We start from the raw sequence: 21,218 nt of genomic DNA on the forward strand, positions 1-21,218 counted from the left end.
CTTCAGCTCAGGTCTGATCTCAACTTTTGTCACTTTGAGCCCTATGCTGGGCTTTGTGCTGACAGCTCGGAGCCTGGAGCCTGCTTCGGATTCTGTATCTCCCTCTCTCTCTGCCCCTCCCCCGCGTGTGCTCTGTCTTCTCTCTCTCAGAAATAAATCAACATTAAAAAAAAATTAGGAATCTTTTATAATTTCATTCAGGGAAATCTGACCTGTTCACTATGTTCCTCTGATAACTTCTGGTGTATCCAATGAGTTTCTTTGCAGTAAGCCTACAGAAAACCAGTCCACGGTGTTTCTCAAAGTCCTGCACTCAAGTAGCCTTTGATTGATGCCATTGAAAGGGAGTATCTTATCTTATTAATTGGAAATTTCAAGCACCCTTATAGGCACTCTCTGTTTTTACACTAACGTGGGGAATTCTGTTTACACTGTATGAAGCAGGAAGCCACATTTTAGGTTAAAGCAGAGTAACTGTGACTGAGTTTATCAGCTTTTCCATGCCGATGTTAGTTATGGTGTGTTAATGCCTGGCCTTTTCTTCTTTTTCTCTTCCACCCCCCAGCTTTCTCCATCTCCGGTGAAAACAGCCAAGTGGTAATGATTGCCATTTCAGCGGCAGTGGCCATTATTCTCCTCACAGTGGTCACCTACGTTTTGATAGGGAGGTGAGTTTGTGGTCTCTTTTACAGCCACTCATTATTGCTCTGCTCGCTCCCCTGAATTGCGGCTACAATCTGAAGACTGTGGTCAATGAAGTATTTTAACAACTAAGAATGTCTCTGCTTGTATCTATTCTTTCTTCCCTTCCCTTTCTTTTGTTTCTCCATCTTTAGTTTTGATTTTCTTTTTTTTTTTCCATGAAATTCCTGCCCCACTTTTCAACCTCATACCGCTTCTCCCTTTTGACCTCGTTTGCGGTTTTTACTCTCTTTTTCCAATTGTTCTCTCACTCTTGAAATACACCCCAGATTTCCCTGCCACTTTCTCACCCAGAACACTGGTAAGGCAGCACAGCACTAATCGCCGACAATGGAGACTTTACCCTTCATTCATTCTAACAGCAGTTGTTAAAAAAAAAATACTATAAACACTTTCTAAGGCCATTATAAAAACTGAACTGAAGGGGTCTGCACAGTGGGGAAGCAACTCTGCATATCTCCTCATTAGGCAGCTTTCCAGAGTCCCCAGAGAAAGAGGCTTTCTATAAAGGATTTAGAAAATATGAAGTCATTAAACTTTCACTAAAGCATTTAATTGTTTGAGGAAAATGCCTTATTTTTTTTGTGTGTGTGTGCTTTGCACATTCTGAGCATAGATAATTGCTTTCATATATTTTCTTTCCATGTTCTCTTCCCCTGACTTCCCTCCAGGTTCTGTGGCTATAACAAGTCAAAACATGGTGCTGATGAAAAAAGACTTCATTTTGGGAATGGACATTGTAAGTTCCTAAGCTGTTTTGGTGCTTTGGTTTTGCCGTTCTAGTTTTAGCCTTATTGATACATAATTGGATAACTTCCCCACAAAGCAGAGAATGCAAAAGGAGTTTTAGGGAAGAATTGAGCAGATTAAATTAATTTAAAATGGGGAAGGAAATTCATGGCTCTGCATGAAGTAATTTTTGCATGGTCACATTTCAGCATCCTTCAGCTAAAGTGAAGGATAACCTATGGTTTATAGCCAAATAATGTACATGATGGGGAGTATGTACTCTAGTCAGCTCTGCGTAGCTGAAAGGCAAAGCGTATCTTCCATTTCCTTATTTCTCGTCCTTCGCTAAAATCTAAATAGGAACCTTGTCCCTTTCCGAACTCCCAAATAAATATAAACAACCTCTGTTTATGTGAAACGCCGTAGACTATTTTGTCAACCAACCAGGAGAGAGCCTTTAAAATAAACTGTTTATTTTGGAGTTACACGATACCTAACTGGTCGGAAAGCCAGCACTTTTCCCTCGTATGTTAATACCAAGCAATTTCGTCTCCTTTTAATATTTTCTAAAGGAAATACTCTTTTGGGAAGCAAAGTGTTTATATCTAATAAGAGGACTGACTTTTTTTTTCTTCTTCTGGCAAAACAAATCATCCCAGGCATTTTGATTTTCCAAACGATGTGGCAATTACTAATCAGTGGACTCAAAGGGAATAGCATGTTCTTATGGAAATTAGTGCAGACTAAACTCATACTTTCGTGCTCTCAGATCGTCTCAATATGACTGACGTAGTCTTGTAAGCATCACTTTCTTTGATTCGCTATTGCCTTGTAAAATTATTTTCAGTTCAGCATGGTACTTCATATCCGTCATTGGCTTTGCATCTAAAAACTATAGCTCCCCTTATAACTCAAGTCACAGCTTGATTACCTGTTGCTAACATGCAGGAGGCACACAGTAGCTTGCAAAAAAAGAAAAAGAGAATGTGTTCCACAATGTAAACTGATGTGAGCTGGACACAGTGACAGAGTTTACAAAGGGCATGGTTTGTTCTATCCTTCTCATTGTAGTCATCACAGAATAATTCACAAAAGCCAAAGCGCTACCTTCCTCATGGCAACACCTCATCATTTTAGATTACTTTAAGAGAATGAATGAACAAATTGCAGGAGGCTTATGTAGCTTTTTTCATGGCCCCCCCCAGAAACACTGAGTCACAGCTGCCGTGCATAAATTAGAGCAGTCACATTCCTGTGGATTAAACTGTTCCTAATTTGAGTTGGATAGTCAATGTAAATATTGTCTTTAGAGTAAAACAGTACTGATTTGGGTCTTTTAATATCGGAATTGTAAATCTCATGAATTTGGAACAATGATAAATTTCCGTGTCTCGATGGTAAGCACATTTCTCTATCACTCCGATCTGTTTTAGCTCTTGGTTTTTCTAGTGGAGTTGGTTGAAACTTTAATTTTCTTCAAATGTACAATGTCTTTATGATAGACAAACAAAAAAGAAATGCATTTTATCCTAGCTGTAAGGGCATAAAATAACTTATATGCATGTCATAAACTTTCTGCGTCTTAGTGCTACAGCTGGTTTATTTCAGACCATTTATTTGGTATTACTTTAAAAAGCTCTAGCTATGAACTATTCCCTCCAGTCTTGTTACAAATCCTATAATATTGCTTCAAAAGGAAAGAAATGTGTTTCACCTCCTAAGATCCTGTCCCCTTGCCCTCTCTGGCTAGGCCTTTTTATTTTTTGCTATCCGTAGGGCAACTCATGCTGGTAAAATGGAAATGTAAATTATTGTGTTTGCACAGAACGAGCTGTAAAGTAGTACAGCTTAACACGTGTGCATGTGTTTATTATCTGGTTTTCTTGACACAGCCCAGTTACTCTGTATGTTGCCCTTAATTATTGGTGTGAAGGGATTATGTGCCTTGTATCCTGCATCACCTGATTCCTGGCACTTCTGGGGTCAGCAGTTAAAAGTCAGCAGCCAAAGCTCCCACAGTGAACAGGCCATTTAACTTGGGGATGTGTGTGTTTATATTTGTATTGTTTCCCAAATTTCATGTGGATAGAAAAGCAATTTATATGATTTTATTTAATTGCAATGAATTCGATTTTAGTAGGGAAAGGCGACTGAATTTTCAGATTATTTAGTGATACATATACTCTCTAGGGCTGACAGGTATAGAAGGGCCACTCTAAAGCACAATTCAAGGCTGTTTAAAGCTAGTATTTATTTAAAATGTTAGACATTGTTTCTGACAACTCACTTTATAATGGTCTTTGTAAATTCTGATACTAGTCAATTGCTTCCAAATTGATTTCCTTAAGTTCAGCAAGGTTAACACATTTGTAATTGTTTACAAGAAAAATTTTCATTTTTTTAAAAATAATTTTTACCTTACTTAAAAATTTTGTTAATGTTTATTTATTTTTGAGAGAGTGGGGGGAGGGCAGAAAGAGAGGGAGACACAGAATCTGAAGCAGGCTCCAGGCTCTGAGCTGTCAGCACAGAGCCCGATGCAGGGCTTGAACTCAGGAGCCATGAGATCACGACCTGGGCCAAAGTCGGACACTGAACTGACTGAGCCACCCAGGTGCCCCAATTTTTACCTTATTTTTTTTTACTTGAAAAGGAATACTAAATTTCCTTATCTTCTGGTCCTTTACTGTACAATTACTAGAGATAAATCAAAACTGGATGATCATATATCCCAGTCTCCCTTTGATGTGAGCTTTTATTAAAATGTAACTAAACTTATTATACAAAAAGATTCTGGCAGAACTTTATTCCCTAACATATTTTAGTAAGTCTACAGTTACTTTTGCTGTTTTCCTTGCTCTTAAGCAAGAAAAGTATCATAGCTTTCCTTAATCTGTTTGCTTATTTTAAGGGTAAAGTGTTTTAGTACTGATAATATTAGAAATAGTTTTAGTGAAATAATAAATTATAATAGACCACTGAACTAAAGAGTGACTCTGCCATGTGTTTTTATAGGAAGCAATGATGTTTACAATAATGGCAGAAGCTTGCAAACTGATCTGGGAGCTCAAAAGGAATGGACATTTCTGGCCCAAATCCTGTCTCCAGAAACCTCAATCATATTAATAATTTGAATAAACATTCTTAACATCAAAATACATACAATGTCCGTAATCTCTATCATTTATTGAGCATTAACACCATAACAGGCACTTGTGCCGAGCACTTGAATAACAAGTATTCAAGAGCTTTCGTTCTCTGACACCTAGCTAATTCTTTTTGCTGAGCTGTTCAGAATAGAAAAGCTTCAAAAGTTCTTACTTCAAAAGCTGCTCTACTCACAGTTTACCGAAAGCAAGAGCAAAGGACTTGTCATTTCCCCAGTTCTGTGGAGGTAACCTTCAAATTGGTGTCTTCTCGATAATCTGCACTTGGCCTCAGGATGGAGAGGCTGTTGTATTGCATGCAGTGCCAATGTCAACACAGGCCAAGTAGGAGGAGCTTTAGCCTTTCTTCTCCATTTGCTTCCTGACCCTCCCATTTCTATTCTAGAGTCTCAAAAATCATCTGGAGAAGTAACTGAGGAAAATTGAATTTTTACTTCCCAACCACCACTTATTTTTTATAATCTATTTATTCTTATGCCTCTATTTCATCTCTTGAAACCTTTATGGATACTTTGCAGGAACATAACTTATTATGTGGTGTAACCAGGGAATTCATGAAGATGTCCTGTATGTCAATGAACTGATCATTTCTCAGCCCAAACCATGAAATGCTGGACCCGTTGGCCTACTGTCCATCGTGCTGAAGGCTCTCTGGAATAATTGCTGTCATCAGTCTCTACATCCATTTCATGCAAACTACAAAATGAGTCAGAGACCTCTTTGGTCATCACTGAATATTCAGTTGCAATTTGCCATTAAGATGCTTTCATTATAAAGGGATACTGTAAAAGATAACATCTGATTTTACTTGTTACTTTAGGATAAAAAATATCCTTCAATAATATAGGGTCATAAAGGAAAAAACAATCACTATTAAGCATTCCTGCCCCTTGCTAAAAAAATTTTTTTTACCAATTTTTAAAAAATTACCAAAATTAAAAACAAAAATCTATCATATAAATACATATACTGTATCTTTTAGTGTTAGATCATGTTTATGTACTTTCATAGATCCTAAGTTCCCTTTCATAAAAATTTAGTTTTAAGGGTGACTGGTTGACTCAGTTGGTAGAATACATGACCCTTGATCTCTCCGGGTCATGAGTTTAAGCCCCACATTGGGCATAAAGCTTACTTAAAAAATTAGTTTTACTGTAGAGAAATTTAGCTTATTAAACATTGCAAATTATTTCTAATATGACTTATTTTCCAAATAATGGAAATCTCATTAATATTAAATCAAATCCAAAATGATTCTCCTGTATCTTTTATCCATGCTATTTTAATTATAGAACATCACAAAAATTTTTCACCTTCAGAATTATTAAATAAATATACATATTACGAAGGAGGTTTATATTTAATAGGCTACAAGTGTAATTTATGTTTGGGATTTAGCTTTTTGGCACCATTATTAAAATATAGAGAATTTATATTGCCTTTATGCTGAAAAGCTACACAGTAAGATTTCAGTAATTTTATATTATGTTAGTATATTCATATAATACCCATATCATATATGCATATCCTCACAGGTTTAAGTATATCTATAATTACAAGGGATGAGTTTGATTGTGAATGTTACTAAGAGCAGAATAGTGTCAGACAAAAGGCATGCCGTTTTATATCCTTTAATTAATTTATCTATAATTTTAGTCACCGTACTGCCTTTTGAAAATATTTCCCAAACTTTGATTTATTGTCAGATGTGGCATTTTCATAAATACTTGTTTACGGCACTATTTGTAGAATCATAAATGTGTCATAGTGTGCACTTACTACGGCTGATGGTATAATTACTGGATCTACTCGATCTTCTCCTTGAGATTCTCCTTTTTGAATGTTCATTTTCCTTGTAGTGTTTTTGCTGAGAAAGTTCATTGTGGTTCCTCTTTGTTTCATTATGGGGAATTGTGTTTCTTAAATTGTTCAATGCATAGTCCAACCTCTCTGCCAATTGCAGAATAAACTAATAGTTGGTTCACTTTATGGTAATAGGGATATTTTTTCACTAATAATATGGTTATAAAATTTTCTCAGTAAAGTTTTTATAAATCAGTTTTTACAATAATGCCTTTCTTCCTTCCCTTAAACAGTAAAACTTCCAGGTCTCAGGACTTATGTTGACCCACACACATACGAAGACCCTACCCAAGCGGTTCATGAGTTTGCTAAGGAACTGGATGCCACCAACATATCCATTGACAAAGTTGTTGGAGCAGGTAACCACCACAGTAACCCCACTCTCTATCTACATGTTAATTACAAGTTTGCAACTATGAATAAGAATGCTGCCTAAGAATGTGCAATTTCTCAAGCCTAAGTTATACTGCTGTGAAAAGGGACATTTTTCTGATTTCAACATCAAAGGCAGGCAATAAATAAATGAAGGAGTATTTAATGGAATGTAATGATTTCAAAGGTGCCAGACTTGCAGACTCACAGACCATGGCCAGCTTTTTATTTATTGAATTTCAGAGGCGGCAGCCTCAATAGCTCAGTCTTCCCCTGACTATGCCGATCATGTGTCACAAAGCCTATTTGACTAAACAGGGATAACAGGATAAAAGTGCATCTTACTTTAAACAAGCTCACTAAGTGAAAATTTTGAGTTTGTAAAACAGGCCATTTTAGAATCCTCTTTGGAATTACAGTAAAAAGGCGACACAAAGTAAAATCATCAATGACGCATTTTACACAAACTTCCTCAAAACTATTTTGAGTGGATAGTTTAAATAACATGAAGTGCTCCATTTTAATACTTGCCTATAACTTTATATAGTTTAAATTTTTGTCGAAGTTTGTTTTCATATAGATATATCTTCAATCTAATCATTAACGGACTCAATTATAATCCCATTAACAAACAGCTCTGGAGTGACTGTGAATAGCAGTTGCCTTTTTCCAATAAAAGTTACAGATACTTATAAAATAACACTATTTTTACATTTACACATAAACACAGGGACATCCACTGCCATTCAGTGTGCATTTGATTAAAACTACTACTCAAAAGTGAAAATAAACAATCTTGTACAATAGTTCTGCTCCACCATCTCGTTCTTCAATATTATTTTAAAAACAAATGCAAAGTAGTTATGTTGATGTGGGAAATAGAAAGACTGAGAAACCAGCTCATTGAATAGTGAGTAGCATCAGATCATGTTTCCTTCAAGTACTATATTTATGACGGATGCTTCTTTACACAAATGTGCATATAATTTTCTCTGTCTTTCTATACATCAAAGCAGTATTTAGAAAGGTAGCAGTATTTATTATTCAAGCAGGAAAATCTGAGTAATTCATATTATCTAAATGAAATGATAATTTAGTAAATCTTCTCCTCTAACTTTATTAGTATTTCAGCCTGCTAAAACTCACCTGTGCAGGTGATATTCTAATATGAAACTAGTAATTCATAAAAGGAAAATAAAGCATGCGCTTCTTTTTCCACAATTAAGACTTAAGAATACACACATTCATCATATATCTGTGCTAATCCAGTGAACACAAATAAATATCGATTACTGTCTTTCATTTGTACACTTCTGCTTTGTAAACTGCTCTGTAGTGCACATGGTTCTTGTAGCTCTGGTGTTACTATTGTCCCACAAGAGTGCACTGTTCTCCAGCATGGAAACCTCAGGAGCATACGTAGCACAAAGACTTTGCACAATCAAACGATATGAGAAGGAGAAACTCATTTATGCTCAGCCAGTGTCTAGAGGCCAGACAGACACATGGGGACCTTGAACTTTGGGACCCTTTCCACTAGTAAAAGCTTATCTAGAGAGATGTTACTGATAACGCTAGAACACAGTGGTGTGAGACAAGATGCACTCATTAAAAATGGTATCTGAGGGCCGTCTGCGTGGCTCAGTAGGTCGAGTGTCCTACTTTGGCTCAGATCATGATCTCACAGTTTGTGAGTTCAAGCCCTGCGTTGAGCTCTGTGCTGACAGCTCAGAGACTGGAGCCTGCTTCAGATTCTGTGCCTCCCTCTTTCTCTGCCCCTCCCCTGCTCGCTCTCTCTCTCTCTCTCTCTCTCTCTCTCTCTCAAATAAACCTTACAAAATGGTATCTGATAAATAAAACAAAAGGAAAGGCTACTTACACTGAATCATTGAACAATCAGTCCCTGATGCTCATGAAAGATCAGGACAGATCAACTTTGTTCATTTCTTTCTTCAAACATATTTGTAAAAAATGTGCTCCATTTTCAGGATTTTGCAGCCAATATCCTCATTTTCCTTATTTTCCTTTTCCTAAGGACAATAAAACTATGCCTGTTTTGTTTGCAAACAAGTATATCTTCAAGGTCGATTATTCTTCTCCTGGAAGATTTCAGTATAATATTGTATGCATCCAATTCTAGTCTGTCTTGATTAGCCTTTCAAGGGTAGAATATGAAATCAAGATTTTGAAAGCTATCAATTTTTCTTAACATTTTCTTTTGCAAAATATAAAATATCTACAAAAGTAGCTGAAATTGTCTAATAGTATAATGGATAGTATAGTATAATACTACCCATTTCCACAACTACTCCAATAACAACCTATTCATAGCAAGACTTCTTGCATTTATACACTTACTCATTTCCTATATCCTTTAAAAATTTTTAAAGTAATGTGCATAAAAAATTAATAATTATACTACATTGATTAGCAGTTATATTCCATTGTTAAAAGGCTGAATCTTGTGGTCAATGACAGAACTTTCACAGTCAAATATGAAGAAAGACCCTATTTGTGTGGGCTAATTCTCTAATTTTCTGTCAGAGGTTTCATACAGGAAAACAGGAATAACAGAAACTCTCATTTATACATTGGATAATCAGAAGAATGATACCAAATAACAAATAACAAATTTAAATAACAAAATTAAAATTAAGCCACAAATTAACTTTCTCAAAGTAGTAAATTTTTTAATAATGGAATGCACAATGACTAAAATTCCCAGTTTTATTCTTCAATCCAACCAGTATTTCAGGATTAAATACTGAAAATTTCTGAAAGTAGAATATACTTAACTCCTTTTCTATGCTAGGCATTCACATGGTATTTAACTTTAGATAGTTATTGTCTCCATTTCTCTAGATGAGAAAACAAGATCTAAAAATCTGAATGGCCTATAGGCACATGGTTATTCGTTGGGAAACCAAAATTTGAATCTTTTTTTTTTTCCAATTTCAAACTCCATATTAGACACTGATAATTACACTAGTGCCTTCTTCTAACATTTTTGTGAGGATTAATTGGGATAATTTATGACCAGTGCTTAGTTGACACATCAAAATTGTTCAATATGTATTTTCATTATGCTTCTTTTATTAAAAGAGTAGGAGAATGGAATGTGAAGCGAGGGAAGAGTATCATTCTACTTAAACACAAGTAGATTTTTTCTTCTATTTTAGATGAAATGAGTGTAGGAAATTTTATTTTGAACAATTTTGTGTTGTGCATCTTAAATCAGAATATAGTGTACCCAGTCCCATAAAACATACTTTATTTCAAAGGACAAATGAAAACTACTGCAGTTATTGGATTGAACAATCAAGCAGTGCTTTCCAAGTGATCTTATAGTTATGCTTTTACTTAGAAATGACAGGATCTAAGGTTTTTGTTTTTTGTGTTTGTGTGTGTGTGTGTGTGTGTGTTTTCTTATAGGTTCAGAGCAAATTGAATAAGACCATGTAAAATTTGGCTAGGTGGAAAGATCGGGCATTGCATTTGCCCAAATTTGTTAATTTTTCCAACACAGTTGTTGATTAGGAAGATAAATGAATTAATGTTTAACATTTCTATGTTTAGTATAACATCTTGGTGACCATTTCTAGTATTTATTGGATGAAATAATCACATTTCAGAGTTTGGGGGGGTTTAAAAATTAGCATTACTGAAACATTTTCTGAATTTTGAAGGTAGATATACATTTACATATGTCAGATATTTCCTTGAGAAGGAAAGGAACGCTAATTGACCCACTTGAAATTTGAACTCTTCCTCTGATCTCTCCAGTGAAGGACTTTTACAAAATGCTGCCCTTTACAAATACTTGTCCAGCATGACATTAACCTTGTTATCACCATCATCATCACAACCATCTCTTCTTAACATTAATACAGAACTTGACATTTTAAAAAGCATTTTTGTATTCACTCTTCAATGTGATCTAACTCTTTAGCAGTAGATAGATAGTTTATCCTTCTTAAGGTGGGTCTGAACTCAAAGAAGAAAATAGTGGCTAACACATAGATTACACTATGCATCTTTACGTACATTAATTCATTTAATTACAAAAAAACCCTCATGAGTTAGATGCAATTGGTGTTCCCATGTTATAGATAAGGAGAGAAAGGTACAGAGAGGTTAAGACATTGGTTCAAGGGGCACCTGATTGGCTCAGTCAGTTGAGCATCCAACTGTTGATTTCAGTTCAGGTCATGATGTGAAGGTTCATGAGCCTGGAGCCTGCTTGGGATTCTCTCTCTCCCTCCCTCTCTCTGCCCCTCCCCCCCACATATGCACGCTCTCTCTCTCAAAATAAATAAATAAATATTTTTTAAAAAGATGCCAGTTCAAAATCACAGTAAGTGACAGAGGCAATTAGGCCCTAGAATCCATTCTGTGTCCTACAGCACTGTATTATCTGTCCTGCAATCTACTGACAAGTGACTTGTCACATTGAATAAGTGGTGATAACATCAAAATTTAATACATGGTCCATTGCAGCATATTGACTCATGATAACGGCAGAACTTTCTTTCAGAAAATAGAAATGTATTTATGGATGCTTTCTTATGGTTTGCTCAAAGTTAATGTTTATGCAGCATGAACTGGAGCTCTCTGGCAATGTTCCAATAGCCCAGTATAAGGAAAGGAAGTCTTAGTATTGCTTATAGATTCTAACAATGATTTACTTTGCATTACAATTCTCCTAATAGTCACACTCTATAATGACATATTCTTCCTTGGATTTCAAAAGATCAATCAATGTTCTCAAGCTCTACCCCTGATTCTCCCTATAATCCTAAAGAACACTCTAGCCACAGATATTGCTATCTTCTCTGTATTCCTTCAAAGGGAAGAAATTAGACCTGCCTTGTTTAGCATTATAACTCTGTGTTTTTCAGTATCGGTCATAGTGTTGCCAACTGATGGGTATTTATTTTTAAAATGTATAAATAACTGCTTTTGGACCTTATGTGACTTTGACAAGTTACAGCATAAGTCATGGTTTTGAAACAGTGACAAAAGTGGATTCCTGAGAAAGGGGTCAAGTCTGGGGAAGTTTAGAGCTTCCTGGAGAGAAGCAAGTCATTTGTAGTAATGCAGCTGGTAAATCAATAGGACAACCTGCTGCTTTTGTGGGTTGAACCACTTGCTTGAACAAAATATAGAGAAGAAGCATCTCACTTCTTGACAGCTTCTCTCTGGCTGAGCCATGGGGCATGGAGCTTGTACAAAAACTCACAGTGAGAAGGTTGGACCAAGAATCCTCTGCCATTCCACAGACAGCCTAACAATGAGTTATGCAATTAATCCTTTTCAGAAAAATCTCTCATTTGGTATTAAAAAACATTTTTTAAAGTGTTGTACAAATCAGATCTAGTAATCTGCACAATATTAGGAATTCCTCTCTGAACAAGGAGCATTCTATGCGTGGTACTACTTTGTGGCAATTACCATGACAAGCAGTGGGACAGAGAAATGAATGTAAAGGGCCTCTGCTCTCAGGAAGTTCAAAATAGGATGAAAGAGTTATGGGTAAATCTTCTCAATAACAATATATATGAAGATAGTGCCCAAACTAGTTCTAGGCAATTTTATACTGGTAGGATTAGACTATTTAAATGTCACCAACATTCCAAATTCAGTAGATTCTGGATTAATTGTACATTTAAAACAAGATTTTTCATTGAAGACTTTGAAAATATTTACAGTGATTCTGTAGAAAAAATATGCTACCTTTTTTTTGAAAATAGTATATTCATCTTCTTCCTTCCAGAAGCTCAGAGAACTTTACAACTCGTATGTCAATAATGCAACATGCCAATACTCCAATAAAATGAATTGGTAGCAGATGCTTCTGTTCTCATTTTCAGAGAGTCTGAGTATATAACTAAATTGGTCCTCTTATTAATAACAGAATGACTAGAAACATCTGAAATTTAATCCATTGCTCAACCAATAATATCTATGTTGGTCTGTTGATTAACCTGAGGAGATGGTGGCTATGAGAACAAGGAGCTAAAACCCTGTTAGATATAGCCTTCCTACTTTCCTCCTGCTTTTTCATATTATATTGTTCACAGTGTGGTACTTCAAAATGTATGAGGCTACTCACAAGGTCCATTTCCTACTAGGTTCTGGATGTTCTGGGGTTTCTTAGGGAGTCTCCAATTACCATGTTCTAAATTAACTTGGAGATCTAAGTGTATATCTTGCAGGTCAAAGGTGTAAATACTTTGAATGGAATTACTGACAGGGAACAGTTTATTATCTCTTATTATCTGCTAATAATATCTGAAAATCTATTATTATCTGTTGATAATATTTTTATTATATAACTCCTTACCTTTTGTTGTCGTTTTGTTATACTAACAGGTGAATTTGGAGAGGTGTGCAGCGGTCGCTTAAAACTCCCTTCAAAAAAAGAAATTTCAGTAGCCATCAAGACCCTGAAAGTGGGCTACACAGAAAAGCAGAGGAGAGACTTCCTGGGAGAAGCAAGCATTATGGGACAATTTGACCATCCCAACATCATTCGATTGGAGGGAGTTGTTACTAAAAGTAAGTCAAGCCAAAAGATTGACTTCTGCCTATGTTGAGCAGAGGTTATTTAAACTCTAACTCAATCATTTCAGAATTTTGACATTTTTCTCATAGCTATGTCAGTCCTCACAGAGACTATTTGGGGTTGCCATGTCTTTCTTCAACAAGAAAGCAAAGGCCTTTAGTATTATATTGAAAGTACTACTCTACATCCTTAAAAATTGAAAAAAAAATTAAGAGCTAAAAAGAAAGGACCACATTAAGACACATTGATGAAAAGGCAGTTAAGTGAATTGTGGAGAAGTCTCTGTTACGTGGACTAGCAAGGCAAAACGATGACTCAGTTTTGACAGGAATTGTGGAACTCCCAGCTAGCTGCTTTTTCTTTTACTGTTCACCAGTTTTAGTTAAACTTCCAAATCTTTACCCCCCTGGCTTTAGGGAAATTATGGGGGTTTGGGGAATACTTTTGAGCTGTAAAGAGTGGGATCACATTAGACCCAAGGCCTTTTCCTGGTTCTCTGTGGATTTCAAATAATTCTAATCTAGAGTCCCAGATGGATTTTTGACTGGTCTGGGGAAACTCTGGCTCACAGCCCATGATAGAGATCTGAACTTATTTCCATGATAGTTTCTCCAGCCAGACTCAAAAGGAATCCCGTGAGGCAGATATGTGATTTTTGGCTCCAATACCAATGAAAACCTCTTGAGAATGCTCTAGGATTTTTTTTTCCTCGAGATTTTGGAGCACAGGATGAAGAATAAGCTAAATTGGCAGCAAACTACTTAGAGCGAAAGACAACATATGGCAGGAAATTTGGCATCCTTTAGGGGATAATTCATTGGCACCACATTTACATATTCTATGGTTACCAACAGACATTACACATTAAATTTTTCACAATGATATTTTTCTTTAACATTACATGGAGCACTTTCCAAATGGGACTAATACCTATTCTCATCTTAGTGTGACTAAAAAGGCAGTTCCTTTCTCACAAGAGCATGGCATAATTGAAATGTACTTTGGTTTCCTTTAGAGTTTGTAATATAATAAATGGGATTAAGAACTGAGCAATGTAGAATTTAACCATAAACTGTAAGCCCACATTAAGTGTTGTAAGAAGCATTTTTTCCCTTCATGCTCCTAAAAATTAGGCCATACTAGTAATAACACTGAAATATTTTCTGATGAAGACCTTGTTTTAATTTTTTTTAAGTAATGATAAAAACACGTAGTCGTAAGGATTGGGATCCTTTGTTCCTCTAGGGCCAGACCATACAACTTAATGTTTTAATAGTCAATTAGCCATTTAGTCTCCTTTATAGCATCCTCACCGACTGGTTGTCCAGATCTTGAGCCCCACTAAGGAGAAAATGCATTTGTACTTATGTAACCATTTTTCTTTTAACCCAGTTTTCATAAGGTTTTCTTTATGCATTCACTATTATGTGCCCGAAAGTGTACTATGGACATCATTTCATTCTCACTACTACCCTGTGAGTTAGATACAATAATTCCATTTTACATTTGAACAAACAGTAACTACAAAGAGCAAGTCGCTTGTCTAATTAGAAAGTGCTAGAGATGGCATTGGAAACTTGGTCTGTTGGTTTCACCTGTTCCCAACCGTGAACAAAAATGGGTTTCTAATTTTCATCTTGTCTTCTACTTATTCTTTTATATCTTGATTTTTTTTTATTTTCCCTAATAATTTGATCATACCAAAGACTCCCTCAAGCTTCAACATTTTTCTGTAGATCATTAATAACCCTTAACATCTAAAACAAAATGTAAACACTCATAAAGGGCAAGAATCTACGTTACTTATAATCAGTGACTAAAATAGAACCTGGATCATGCTGGATACTTAATTTACCAATGTCAAGGAATAAAGACACTGATTGATTGATTGATTGATTGATTGATTGAATGAGGAACAGAGCAACATCTTCTTCCTATAGGTCTTTCTTCAGTGTTTGTTCTTTAAATTGAATGCATGAAGTGCAGTTGTGTAATTGCATGTACGCTCAGAGAGTGATGGAAAAAATCGTTATATTTTAGCATGGGCAGAATTATCACCTAACTTCAACACCTACACCTAAGAAAAAAATGAGATAAAAATGACAAACTAAATATTAGGTTTAAATTTACATTCATTGATAGGGTCTTATATTTTATCAAATGTAAATTGATTTTTTGATTTCCAGTGTTATGTATTATTGAAACTAATTTGTTACATTTGACTAGATGTTACCTATCAATTCATTTACTGAATGATGAGCAATATTAAACCATAATTATTATGGCAGGATTTCTTGAAATATAAAAATGAAATAATCAAATATGAACTATGGTCAGCTGACAAAGAGAATCATAAAACAATCCCCAAGACCAAAATGCAAAAAAAAAAAAAAAAGTTGCATTGAGGAAAAAAAGACTTTAAAAACCACGGGTATTATCCATTAAATACCTTATTCAAGTCTGATTCTGTAACATTCTAATATGGATTACAACTGCCTATTCTTAGGGTGAAAGTTCTAAATTTGATATATCTCCCTGGTCATATAAGCATGTAAGAGGCTGCCAAATCTGACTATACAGATCCCAGTCATCTCATATAGTGTGAACATAATAGGGTAGCAGACCTAGAATTAGATTTTGAACTCTTTTAGTGGCATATTTAAAACCTCTAAGTCTGGTACCCTATAACATCGGAGAGGAAACAGCAGTGCCTTAGAATAAAGTTAATATGTTGCATTTAACATATAAATAAGGCAATTTTATCACCAGAAGTTATTCATCCACTCCTGTTATTTTCTTTGTTCCCTGAGAATATATGACTATTAAAACAATCCAATTGCAAAGTTTAGACACATACACACACACACACACACACACACACACACACCCCAAGAGTGATGTAAAGCTTATAATTTAATAAACAAACCTGTGTTTTAAGGAAAAAAAAACAATTATATCAGTATCTGGATTAAGAATCAGAGGATCAGGGGCACCTGGGTATCTCAGTTGGTTGAGCATCTGACTCTTGGTTTCGGGCCTGACCTGAGCTGAAACCAAGATTCAGATACTCAACCAACAGTCTGTGCTGACAGCATGGAGCCTGCTTGGGATTCTTTCTCTCCCCCTCCCCTGATTGTGTGTGTGCTCTCTAAACAAACAAACAAACAAACAAACAAACTTTAAAAAAAGAATCAGAGGTTCAGAGTTTTAGTTTTGACTCAACCCAACTGGTTGTGAGACCGTTGGCAAATCAAACCAGTCACAGGGACTCATTTTCTTCACCTGTAATTTGGAAGAGCAGTTCTACTTCACTATTTCCAGATACTTTAAAGATCAAATAAGATTATGTAGGAATACATTGTTAAGTGAAATAGAGCCATGAAAATCTAAATTACCACTTCTGGTAAGCTTGAGATTTTATCAGTTAATCTTGGCTGTGTAGAAAAAAAAATTCTTGAAACAATTCCCTTTTTTGCTCAATGATAATTTTTTAAACTACTGCTATTAATTATATGCTTGAAACACTAGGTCTGTTATAATGTATCATTTTCAAGTCTTTTAGAGAAAGCCTTTTATTCAATCATTATATTTTCATTTATTTGAATTGAGCCATAAACAATTTTAATGATACGTTTTGAGCCTGATGGTCTTAAACAAGAGAAGGTGAGAGAGTCTCTGATCTTCAAAGTAGCAGAAAGCTGGGGGCACAGTCTCTGCTCAGAACTTGGTACTAACATGTGTTATCAATTTTAGCTGGAGTTCAAAAAGATGGAACTTGTTTTTAGCAAATGTTTGATATTTCTGCCATCACACCATTAGTCAAATGATGTTGATACTCCAAGAAGACCTCCATCGGCCACTATTCATCCAGTGAAATAAAAGGAATTATACTAGATAAGGTTGATGTGTTTTTGTATTTGGAGAGGGATTATTTTCTGAAAATTAAAAAAAATAATAATTCAATTTAACTATAACTTTGCATCATTAAGGAATACAGTGAGCAGAACATTAGGACAATTTCTCATAATTAAAACATTTCTATGCTGGTATGAGCATCAACCTTCCACCAAAAGCTTAGTCATTTGTTTGTTCTTTTCTATCTCCTGCATATATGATAAAAAAAAATATCGCTGAAATAAGACATCATTCTGTGGTGACAATGCCAAATTCTTGCTTTGTCCTGTTTGCTTCTCTCTAAGGGTTTTCTTCTGTACTTACCTTAAGGGTACTAACTCCCTGTAGTATTTAATATAGTCCATATATGTGTTATATTTATTTTATTAATAATTTGTAGAAGTAGTTTGTTAAAACAAACTCTGGTAACCCAAGTTCTCATGCGTTCATGACTAATCTGAGAAAGGAGTTGGCAGCCTCTCTGTCTTAGTGTCCACAGCAACAAAATTAGGAAAATCTTTGCTGAATATATTGGAGAAAAACATAAGACAGGGAATGCTATTTTTACATGCTTAAGAACTTTCTTTATTTTTCCAACATTGCCCATTTATATCTTTTGGTTATATTGGCCACATTTGAATTACAAAAAAATATGTTGTTGTCTATTTTCCCCATTTAAATAGTATGAACTTATGATATTTTTGAAAGGTTAAATGCAACTTAACGACATTTGTTAGAGCATGACACATGTTCCCAAAGACTGACTTTTAAAGAGCACTAGTTTAAATCTACAATAACTCTCCTAAAGAAGAGCTATAATTATATACTTACTTAATAACTGTCTGAGTAATTCTAGCCATACACAAATTCTTGCAGAAAGTGAGAAAAAAAAACACCCTTATTTCATGAGGTTAATGATATCTTGATACCAAAGCATAGAATAATATTTTCAGAGAGGAAAACAACTGTAATTCATGAACAAAAAATCAGTAACATTCGAGTAATTGTAAAGCCATAGCTAACAATGTATCATAAAAGATACTATATAATTCTCAAGTTTAGTTTATTCCAAGAAGGCAAAGTTGGTTTACTATTTAATCATTCTGGAAATTCACATTAATAGAAAAGAAAAAGCCAATCTCTTGGGGCGCCTGGGTGGCGCAGTCGGTTAAGCGTCCGACTTCAGCCAGGTCACGATCTCGCGGTCCGGGAGTTCGAGCCCCCGCGTCAGGCTCTGGGCTGATGGCTCGGAGCCTGGAGCCTGTTTCCGATTCTGTGTCTCCCTCTCTCTCTGCCCCTCCCCCGTTCATGCTCTGTCTCTCTCTGTCCCAAAAATAAATAAACGTTGAAAAAAAAATTTAAAAATAAATAAAAAAATAAAAATAAAAAAAAGAAAAAGCCAATCTCAATGGATGCAGAAAATAAACACCTTAGTTTAAAAAGTTTTCTTAGCACATCCTACATAGAAAATATGTATGTTTCATAAATGTAAAAACCCCAAAACAAAAACAAACAAGCCTACAAACATCATATTTAGTAGTAAAACATAAACACATTTATTTTAAAGTAGAAGTGAGAATGCTACTATTACCACTTTAATTCATTAATATACCTAAGGCCTTAATTTCTGTAGTTAAACAAGAAAATAAATAAAAGGTAGAAAGCCTGAAAAGGGAAATGCTAAGCTGCCCTTATAAAATCAGACTGAGCACAGAGTACTATATTTATTAATTATTGTTGTACTTATGCAAATAAGCTTTGTATTCAAAGGGAGAGTAGAAATATTGCTCTTGTCTTTTTTAATTTAAGTACAGTTGATGTACAATGATATATTTGTTTTAAATGTACGGCATATTATTGACCACGTTACCTATGCTGTACTTTTATCTGTTCCTGTCTTTGAAAGTATTAAATTTTGTTTCAAATTAAGCAAAAATAAATTTTAAAAACATAAAGTCAGTTGAATGTAAAGCATTCAGCATACTGAGATTGATGGAGCATGGTTGTTTAGGAAGACTTGGGAGAAAGTGTTTCTTAGCCTAATTTTTCACAAAGAGATTGTCCTTAGACACCCTGAAATGATAGACATGAGATGATCAATTTTTTAAAATGTTTATTTATTTTTGAGAAAGAGAGAGACAGAGTGCAAGTGGGGGAAGAGGCAGAGAGAGAGGGAGACACAGAATCTGAAGCAGGCTCCAGGCTCTTAGCTGTCAGCACAGAGCCCCACGTGGGGCTAGAACTCACAAACCGTGAGATCATGACCTGAGCCGAAGTCAATCGCTTAACCAACTGAGCCACTCAGGTGCCCCGAGATTATCAATTTTAACTGGCACTCTGCTAGGTGCTAGTTTTAGAACATAACCAACATGGAGTTGGTTCCTGCCCTCATTACCTCCTAGACCAGTGGATGTAATAGGGGTCATTTTGGAAATGAATAATGTCTTGATTAAAATTGAATTTGGAAAAGATTACCCTGTAGTTTTATGTGATAATGGGAAACCACAGAAAAACACTCTAGGTCATCTCAATATCTCTCTCAGTCAGACATAGTACGTGAAAATCTAAAACCGAAACATTTTCTTTCTAATCAAAAGTGATTCTAGTCTTTTTTCCTGGGAATAATGAGGTGTATTTGTCAGTTTTTTAATTTTTTTTTATTTTTCCTTCTCCTGTGTATGCTTTCTGGCTTCCTCCTTCATTCTAGCTCCATGATACTAACAATGAGTGCAGGCTGCTAAGGTCAAAGTTTTGATTTTATAAACCATACTCCTGTGTTTAGAGTATGTTTAAGTCTTTTGAAAATGAGACATAGAGTATGTGAGATACAATTACCGGTAATAGGAATTAATATTTCTTTTGAAAATGAATTAAATTTCAATAATTATTTTTAATTTTATTTTTTTAAGTAATCTCTACATCCAATGTGGATCTTGAATTTACAACCTCAAGGTCAAGAGTCGCATGCTCTACTCACTGAGCCAGTCAGGCACTCCAGTAATTTTTAATATTTCAATCATTGATAAATACTTTTTATGTTTTAATGAAAACATTTTAATCTAAAGCCAATATTTATTTGATAGTTGAAATAAAAATCTCATGTATGGCTGTATATTTATTACATTTTCCGGCTCTTCTTTTTATAGAAAATGTGATTAGTAAGTTGTGGTTGGAATACATGGTGCTGAACATGGAAATCTTAGTTTTCAAAATCACATTTCTTCTGTCATCAAACAGTGGTTCATGATTAGTAATATATCTGAGCCACTGGGGATAGTTGAGGAAATGAACCAACTGACTGTAACAGACTGATTTGTTTCCTGTAACCCTTTAATTATAAAAGGTCATAATTTTATCTACACTCAAGAATCAATTGAGGAACAAAAGCAAAATTCCTCTGCACAATTTGCTTTGCTCATTTTTATTGGAGTTTCACTTCAGCCAGTTATCCCGCAATAATTTTGGTGAGTTTAGTATGGATACTCAGATGCATTTTAGGATCTCGGAGGGCAGCGAATGATACAAGCTCTTGAAAATACATATGGAAGAGCATGCAAACTTGGATAGAAATACATTGCATCCATGTACAGACGAGCTGATATTTTATGATTTCCAGCTGTATTTAATACATGTTAGAACTAGTTCTCACCACTGTAATGGAGAGTTTCTTTTCCTTTAACCCTATTTATATAATCAAAAGCACAAGTGAAACTAAGGCAGAATAGACACTTAGACACTTAAAAAAAAAGAAAAAAAAAGTTAAAAATTAAGGCTTTCCAAGGTAGAATATTTGTGATTTTGTTTATTCTTTGTCTGTACGTTTGGGTTTGCTGCATCTTTGAACTTAATGTAAAGCACATTTTCAGACTTGCCCATCTTAACTGATGTGTTTACAAATACCTAAAGTTTAGAGCTAAATGCAGCCT

The 21,218-nt window shown here is 35.1% G+C and overlaps 1 protein-coding gene across 3 annotated transcripts in view; it reads left to right on the top strand.

The window, feature by feature from the left end:
• Positions 1-21,218, top strand: part of EPHA3 (EPH receptor A3) — a 355,677-nt gene that overhangs the window by 286,623 nt on the left and 47,836 nt on the right. For all 3 annotated transcript variants that reach the window (XM_023238873.2, XM_011285988.4, XM_045036779.1), the window contains exons 8-11: positions 566-668; positions 1,374-1,441; positions 6,695-6,820; positions 13,206-13,391. In XM_023238873.2, the coding sequence (XP_023094641.1) occupies positions 566-668; positions 1,374-1,441; positions 6,695-6,820; positions 13,206-13,391 (483 nt within the window). The remainder of the gene's footprint in view (positions 1-565; positions 669-1,373; positions 1,442-6,694; positions 6,821-13,205; positions 13,392-21,218) is intronic.

Source organism: Felis catus, chromosome C2 (genome assembly GCF_018350175.1).
Source record: "Felis catus isolate Fca126 chromosome C2, F.catus_Fca126_mat1.0, whole genome shotgun sequence".
NCBI classification, from domain to species: domain Eukaryota; kingdom Metazoa; phylum Chordata; class Mammalia; order Carnivora; family Felidae; genus Felis; species Felis catus.